Source organism: Glycine soja, chromosome 14, assembly GCF_004193775.1.
Source record: "Glycine soja cultivar W05 chromosome 14, ASM419377v2, whole genome shotgun sequence".
In the NCBI taxonomy this organism is placed as follows: Eukaryota; Viridiplantae; Streptophyta; class Magnoliopsida; order Fabales; family Fabaceae; genus Glycine; species Glycine soja.
The window spans coordinates 45,934,275-45,942,960 of NC_041015.1; the positions used below are offsets into that span (position 1 = coordinate 45,934,275).

The 8,686-nt window shown below is 33.1% G+C and overlaps 1 protein-coding gene across 1 annotated transcript; it reads left to right on the forward strand.

Annotated features, from left to right (window-relative positions):
• Positions 1–5,043: 5,043 nt before the first annotated feature.
• Positions 5,044–6,242, forward strand: LOC114385508 (protein EXORDIUM-like). Its single transcript, XM_028345622.1, has one exon. It carries the CDS (start codon positions 5,118–5,120, stop codon positions 6,060–6,062), a length of 945 nt encoding a protein of 314 aa, XP_028201423.1. The 5' UTR covers positions 5,044–5,117; the 3' UTR covers positions 6,063–6,242.
• Positions 6,243–8,686: the final 2,444 nt, after the last annotated feature.

An 8,686-nucleotide genomic window follows, 5' to 3' on the forward strand; every position in this document is an offset into this window, starting at 1 on the left:
TCATGAAACAAGAATGCCTAGTTATTACAATATACAAGTGTGAGTGGCTTTGGCATCATAGATTTGGACATTTGAATTTTAGAGATTTGAATCTATTGAACTAGCATAATATGGTTTATGGATTGCCACTTATGGAAGTTCCAAGCGAAGTGTGTGAGGAATGCTTGGAGTGCAACAAAACCAGGAGTTCATTCAATAAACAGGTTCCAACTAGGGCCAATGATAAGCTTGGTGTGATTTATTCTGATGTGTGTGGTTTTATCCAATTTGAGTCTCTTGGTGGAAATAAGTAGTTTTTTTTTCCTTTATTGATAACTTGACTAGGAAGGTATGAGTTTACTTGATTAAAAGAAAGAGTGATGTGTTTGAAGTGTTTAAAAAGTTTAAGTGCCTAGTAGGGAAACAAAGTGGTAAATCTCTAAAAGTTTTAAGAACAAATGGTGGTGGTGAGTATGTTTCTAATGAATTCAATAGTTTGTGTGAAAAAAAGGAAATAATTCATAAAGTTACTCCTCCTTATACACCACAACATAATGGAACTATAGAGAAGAAGAACAGAACCATTATGAATATGGTGAGATGTATGCTTAAAAGTAAAGGCTTGCTAGATTACTTGTGGGATGAGGCAACTTCTACAGCTGTGTATGTATTGAACATATCACCTACTAAGAGACTAGAAGGGAAACACCAGAGGAAGCTTGGACTAGAATCTAACCCAGTGTTGCTCATTTCAGGATCTTTCGATCCATTTGCTTTAAGCATGTACCATATCAATTAAGAAGAAAGCTTGATGATAAAGGAGAAAAAATGATACTCATTTGTTATCACCCTAATTATGATCCAAGGAATAAGCAAGTAACAATGAGTAGATATATGGTGATTGATGAAACAATAGGTTGAGATTGGAAACCCGAAGCTAGGAGTGGATCAACATGATGATAGTTGATACTACCAATCCTATTTAATATGAAATCAACAAGTGCCTTTACATAACTCAGAAGATCAACAAGGGTAAGGCAACTTCCTTCTAATATGAATGATTATGATATTGTACCAAATTCTACTGTAGATTTTGAAGGTGAATTGGTGCACTGTGCCCTAATGGAAAAGGCTGAAACAATTGAGTTTGAAAAGGCAATTCAAGAGCCAAAGTGGATCAATGCTATGAAAGATGGAATCAGTTCAATTGAGAAGAACCAAACCTGCAAATTAGTAAGCTTACCTAATGATAAAAAGCCTATAGCCTTAAAGTGGCTATATAAAGTGAAAGTTAATCCAAATGGTGAAGTGATCAAGCATAAAACCAGATTGGTAGCTAAAGGGTTTTTACAAAAATTAAGAATTGATTAGGTGAGGTTTATGCACCTGTTTGCAAGGATGAAAACAATGAGATTGGTGGTTGCAATTGCCAACTAGAGAGGCTGGTCTATGCATCAATTACTTGTGAAGTCAATTTTCCTGAATGAACCACTAGATGAAGAAGTATATGTGAGTCAGCCACCAGGATTTGTGATTCAAGGGCTTGAGGAGAAGGTGTATAGATTGAGAAAGGCCTTGTATAGCCTCAAATAAGCTCCAGAGTCTGAAATAAGAAGATAGACAATTTTCTTAGCCAAATTGGCTTTGTTAAATGCATATCAGAACATGGAGTGTATTTGAAAGCACTAAAGGCAGTCACAAATATATATCATTTAATTGTTTGCCTGTATGTTTATGATCTCTTGGTGGCAGGTAGTAGTGTAAGGGAGATTGGAGAGTTTATAAGGAAAATGATGAATGAATTTGAAATGAGTGATGTAGGACCTCTATCTTACTTCCCAGGATTTAGTTGAAGAGGGGTTAGTAGTGTAAGGGAGATTGGAGAGTTTATAAGGAAAATGATGAATGAATTTGAAATGAGTGATGTAGGACCTCTATCCTACTTCCCCGGATTTAGTTGAAGAGGGGTTATTAGTGTCTTTATTACTTGTTATATAAGGCACCAATTCCAAAGTGTGTGTAGTGTGTAACCTTATTCTTCATCATCAATATACAATTACTATTTCTACTTCCATTCTCTTAAGTGTATGTGTTTTTGTGTGCAAAGTTGAGTTTCTTCCCCTACATTCCTCATTATTCGATTCCGAACCGGACCACTCTGATTTGTACTCCTCTAAGCTCGAATTGGAATCCGACTCACTACTATAGTGTCGCTACGATTTATTTTTTCTCTAATGCACTCTATCTCCTTCGTCCACTCTCCACCTCTTCCAACCTCACTCTCTTTCCACGATTGTGGTGACAAATGAGTTTAGTTTGTCACTTCACCATCTCCTCTTGGATCTGGGAAGGATCCAAATTGGAGAAAGCAGACGAAGGGAAAATGGGGCAATTTTGGTAGAGATCTTTAGATTGAAGAAATTAAAGGAGGGAAAAAGAGTGGTGGTGGGACTCATTATTGTAGCAAAACCGAGATTTCCTCTTCCTCGATGCCACCTATTGTCATTGTCGAAATTAGAGGTTCCTCTCTGTGAGTTGATGTGCTTCCTATCTAGTTTTGAGTCTACATCCAAATTTTCTCATGATTTTCGTGACAGAGCTTCGTCTTCATTGTTTTCAACAGGAAGAAGAAATCATCTCCAGTGACAAGAAATAATGGTTGATCATAGAGTAGTTGGAAAGGTGGTGATAAGGCATGGATGATATGTCATAATACTATGAAATGAGATCAATTTAAAGATTGCTATATTTTTTTTTTTTTGCACTATACACAAGTTACATAACTTGCATGTACATAGTAGCTTCCATAATTTGAAAGCAATTCTTTCTTTAATTAATGATTGTTGGCTATTATTGTCATAAAACTTATTCAAAAAGTAACTTAATTTATTCTATTTTGACAAATTTTAAAAAAAATATAATTAATAGGATTTTTTATATATAAAAGTATGGCTAAAATAGATGACAATTTTATTATAAATTTATGAATGTTTTTGGTAGAATGTGAAATCACTGATTTTATAATGGTCATCTCAAATGATAGTACGGTGAAAAGAAATAGAAATGACACAAAAGCAGGTAAAAACAAATTTTGCTTATTTGGCAAATCATAAAAACGAGAATATAAAAAAGAATCATGCGAAAAAATAAAAATTCTCTCCTCATAAAAGAGAGTTAATTTTACCATTTTGTGTAGGAGCCTAAAAGTAATATATTAATTATTTCCTATCTTTATACTTTTTTTTTGGTACAGTTCCTTTCTTTATACTTTATTTCTTAGTTATTCTTTCTTGTATAAAGTTAAAAATCAGTATTGTATATGTTCTCTATTTCTATTTACTTACTGTTCTACATGTCTAAATAAATGTTGAAAGAATTCAATATTTTTATTCCCGTCTATCTAATACATATTTTTTGTCTTAACTTTGGTTCATTTTTCTCTTTTCCATTTTTTATTTCTTATTTTTTTCTTCTTTCTTAATAGCCACACAATGCGTTAATATATACATTTTATTAGATAAAAGAAGTTAGTTTAAACATATATTTTATACATTATATCATCAAAAGATTTAACTAAAATGATTCCTATGTGTTTGAAGTCAAAGTGGCCTAATTAATGTGAAGAGTAAGAAGCGTACAAGTCTAAGACAAGATGGGATCATGTAGTTATTGTTTTAATTGCACAAAAAACAATGTTTCTGTGCAGTGTAGTAGCATATTTTTTAATACAGAATATGTAATTAAAATTACTTTTAAATAAAAAAATCTCAATTACTTATGATCACTCAAAAGACAAAGAACATGAATTCAAATTCATATTTTTATAGACTAATGCCGATTTAATGTGTTTAAGATACAGATCAAAAATTAAAATTGAAAACTTTATTAAAAATATTATTAATATAATTTCACTGTAATTTCTAAATGGGGTATGGGTTTTTGTAGTATTTTTCGGTGGCTTTCCACCACGGCAACGGATGTGGTCGTTTTTTAGGAGAGGAAAAAAGCGAGGTGATGAAGATATACTATGTCTATCTGAGTCCAACTTTGATTAACCATGTAGTATTAAAAAGAATATATTAATAGCAACATATCCAAAAAATTGTTAATATTCGGTTAGAGAAAATGGAGGATTGCCAACCAAATTACCAGAAAAATAACAAAAATCAGATTACTTAACTAGTGCATTACAAATTTAACACTAACAAAATGTATTCATAAATGCGTATCAGCATAAATAATATATTTTTTAATGTTCCAATACTTTAGAGAAAAAAATAAAACTTGCCGAAACACACTACTAACCTATATAAGGCTAACAAAAGAATTTGCTAATTGCCACAAACTCTATTTTTACTTTAATTTTCATGAAGAAGAAAATTAAGCACATCCAGTTCAGCACATATTTTTTCCTCCATAAGCATTTATATCGAGAAGTCAAATTATTATTATTATGGAAGTATAGAAAACGGCCAAATTTGCAAGCAGATCCAGCACATATTCCTTGAGGAATAATTAAGAGCCATGCCTTAAATTTGCAATTTTGCATGCACCAAATAAAACGGATCCCTGCCCTTCTACAAAGGGTACACGGCTTTGTCTTCTTGTCCCGTTCCAGTGTTGTTATTATCCACACCAACACTAACCTTAGCTGGCCATACACTGTCCCCGCGTAGGCGCCTACCCCACGACTTATAAGACCACTACTCTCTAATCAACCCAAAACTTTAAGGGTAGTTTAGTTGTATAAAAGAAAAATGAATGAAAGAGAATTAAGAAAAAAATATTTGAATTATGCTTTATTTCTCATTTGAGCACAATCAAATCATCCCAAAAGATCTGTTCAATAGAATAAAAAAAATAAATTAATATAAAATTTTAAATTAAAATAAAATATAAAAATATGAGTCAAAAGTTATTTTTCTCTTTTTTTATACTCTTTCACAATCTTATTGTATTTCATCATGGACTACCATACCAAACCACAAACACGTTATCAAGCTGGCACCAGCACTTAACCTTATAGATTTGGACTCCACCCCACCAACTATATAAACCCACCAGCACATCTCTCTTTCCATCACCACCTTACAAGTTCCAACATCTATCTCACTTCTTAGTTCTTTGTGGCTCTTTCCATGATGGCCTCTCCTACATCTCCAAGAGTTCTCTTCTTGAGTCTCTTTGTAACTCTTTCCATGATTTTACATTTGAGTTCAGCCAGGAAGTTGTCTGAGTCAGACCCCCAATTGCAGTTCCAATACCACAGAGGCCCTCTCCTCACAGGCAAAATCTCCGTAAACCTAATTTGGTACGGTAAGTTCAAACCTTCTCAGAAAGCCATTGTTGCTGATTTCATCACCTCTCTCTCCTCTTCCAAACCCCTCACCGCCCAACCATCCGTTGCCACGTGGTGGAAAGCCACCGACAAATACTACAAAAACTCGTTCCCCAAACTTGCACTCTCCCTAGGGTCCCAAATCGTTGATGAAAACTACTCTCTAGGAAAATCACTCACCACCAACCAAATCTTAAAACTCGCGTCCAAGGGTCCACAGAGAAACGCCATCAACATCGTTCTAACTTCTGCTGAAGTGGCAGTGGAGGGGTTCTGCTCGAGTAGGTGCGGAACACACGGGTCCTCCGTGGGGGCGCGTGTGAACGGTAAGAGGTATAAGTTCGCCTACATGTGGGTGGGTAACTCAGAGACACAGTGCCCTGGTCAATGCGCGTGGCCGTTCCACCAACCCATTTACGGTCCCCAGAACCCAGCACCTTTGGTTGCACCCAACAACGACGTGGGTCTCGACGGCATGGTTATCAACGTGGCTAGTCTTCTTGCTGGGACTGTCACTAACCCTTTTGGAAATGGCTACTTTCAAGGACCCAAAGAAGCTCCTTTGGAAGCTGGTTCGGCTTGCACTGGGGTTTATGGTAAGGGCGCGTATCCTGGCTATGCAGGGAATCTCTTGGTGGACCCCACCACCGGTGCCAGCTACAACGCAAATGGGGTCAACGGAAGGAAGTATCTGTTGCCAGCTCTTGTTGATCCTAAAACCTCATCTTGTTCCACGCTCGTGTAAAACTACGTCTCTATGTTTTCATCTATGTTTAGTTGTTAGGCACTACGAGAGATTCTTTTATTTGTTCATTCTTTTGTTATAGCTTTAAAACAAATTATTGTCTTAACTCTTACGAATGTTATTTTACCCATTTGAAGGGACCAAAATAAAGTGATATTCAGATACTTAAAATTCAATTTACATGTAATTTTTATTCATATATATACTATCATTGTCATTCATATAAAGGTGAGCACACATATACTACTATTAGTATATAAATAAAACAATCACTTCTACTTAAAATATTTTCTTTTGTTACTTCAAATGCTTGAACTTTTCGGAGCTGAAATTTTCAGTTATTTCTTTTTTAATGTAAATGATCATATTATTGCAAAAATATTATCTTTCATCCTGTTATGCAATCTTGTAATAATCTTCATTGCTAAAAAATAAAAAATCTTTTTGTTGTAGTTATAGAAACACGAAGAGTTAAGACAAGACGAACTAATCCATCAATCAAATAAAATGTATTTAATTGTTCTGTTCTTATCAATGATTGACATAATTCAAACATGATGAATAAGTTTTTTAAATCTGAATGAGTAGAAGTAACCACGATAAAATATTGAAGTTAAAATTTCAAACTAATCTTCTCTTATTCACTAAAATCTATTCTTTTATGTTTCACTATTGTATCTATTAAAAATATTACTCCCTAATTAATGTGACATTTATGATATAACATAACTCAAAATATAAAAAATAATGATAAGATTATAAGAATAGAAATCCAAATAATATAACAAGCCACAAAATAACAGAATGGTATAAAAGTTAGAGTTCAATGTAATAAAAAAAACTGCTACGTAATCTAATTAATCACATTAGAAAAATAAAGGAAAAAAAATTAAACAACAAGAACCAGACTATGGGTATCTAACAAGACACAAGACATTCAATAAATATTTTTCCTAATTTATAGAAGTCTAAAAACCTAGTAAAAGATAACATTTTTCACACATACCTCAAGTTTTCAACCGCTCAAATATGTAACTCTTGAAATGTCTCTAGGTGACAGGCTAACAGCAAAGAAGAGGCTTCAATAATGTTGTTAAAAAACTTGAAAACAAAAAAAAACAAATATAGCAAAAATATTGATAAGAAATTTTTTAAAAAGAAATTATAGGTAAAGAAAGGAACGAACCACAGCTGCAACTCTGCAAGAAAAATTAATAGGAGCTGAAAGCATTGTGTAACAACAAAAGATGAGTGTTGACATGTTGTGAAGTTGGTTTGTAATTTGCTCTAATCCAGCTCCACAATTATGTCACTTACATAAAGGCTTATTCACTCTCTATGCCTATATTTCTCTATATTAAAATTACTTGTGCAAGAGATACGCAGTTCACCATGTATATTCTTATATTAAAATGATTGGAAGGATCAATCTTATACTAATATTTATTAATTAGGGTGTATAAGTAATTTTAAAAAAATTGGGGTGGTGTGGGGTGGTGGGGGGGGGGGGGGGGGGGTCCACTGGTTCTTACGATGTTGATTACATAAAAAGCCTTTTATTAGATATTATATTGATGAGCAATAAGTTTTTAACCATCTTAATGAATTAATTGGTATTTGGTATTTGTCTTGTAAAAGTATGAATTTGAGTTCATGCTCTTTGACTTTCGGCCTAGTTGTCTTATGAAAGAAATATGAGATTAAATTTGAAAAGATAAAGTAAAAAAAATGCATTCTTTAGAGAGATAGAAATATAAATAATGAATTTTTAATATTTATTTATGTAGACATGTAAAAGAGTAAGTAAATAGAAATAAAGAAAATATACAATACTGATTTTTAACTTTATACAAGAAAGAAGAATTAAGAAATACAGTAAAATGATAGGAAATTTTATATTAGTTTTAGGTTCCTAAATAAAATGGGAGAAAAACTCTTTATTGAGTAGAGAATTGTTTTTTGTTAATTTCACATGTTTTTTTTTTTTTGTATTTTCGTTTTTATGATGAGCCAAACAAGCAAAGTTTATTTTTGCCTGCTTTGCATAATTTCTTAAGCAAAGTAGACTTAAATTCGGTAATGCTTAACTCATTTAAATGTGCATTTATATGAGTTAACTCATAGTCCATGGATGAAACGTATTTAGTCCACAAGTTTGTAGAACAATCTATTTAAATTTTAACGCACATAAATAATTTTTTGATATTTTATGTTATTTTTTTAGCGTATTTCATGTATTTTTATTTAGGTGTGTAGGCTAGTCTATCAATCCGTGAGCCACTTATTTCATTGATCCGTTTACTTCACAGACCAACCTGACTTAGCTTGCTTATTTGCAAATCAACGTAAGTTGAATATCTGTGGATCAATATTACTTGTCCCAATTTATGTGTCTTAGTCCGTGTCCCTTCAATTAAAATTAAGCCGTGGTAAAGGGAGAAGTGATAGACTGATAGACGGTGAAAAATACTAATTAAGTGTGTGGGTTGAGAGTGTCAAAGAAGACATAAGAAGAATGAAAATCTAAGTCAAACTTTCAATTAACTCGCCAAATTTTAATTGGAGGGACAAGAACTAGGACACACAAAATGCCAGTTTTTTACTCTTCACATTAGGCCACTTTG

Excerpts from the sequence above, each read along its gene's own strand:
- LOC114385508 (XM_028345622.1), top strand. The coding sequence starts at position 5,118 with ATGATGGCCTCTCCTACATCTCCAAGAGTTCTCTTCTTGAGTCTCTTT.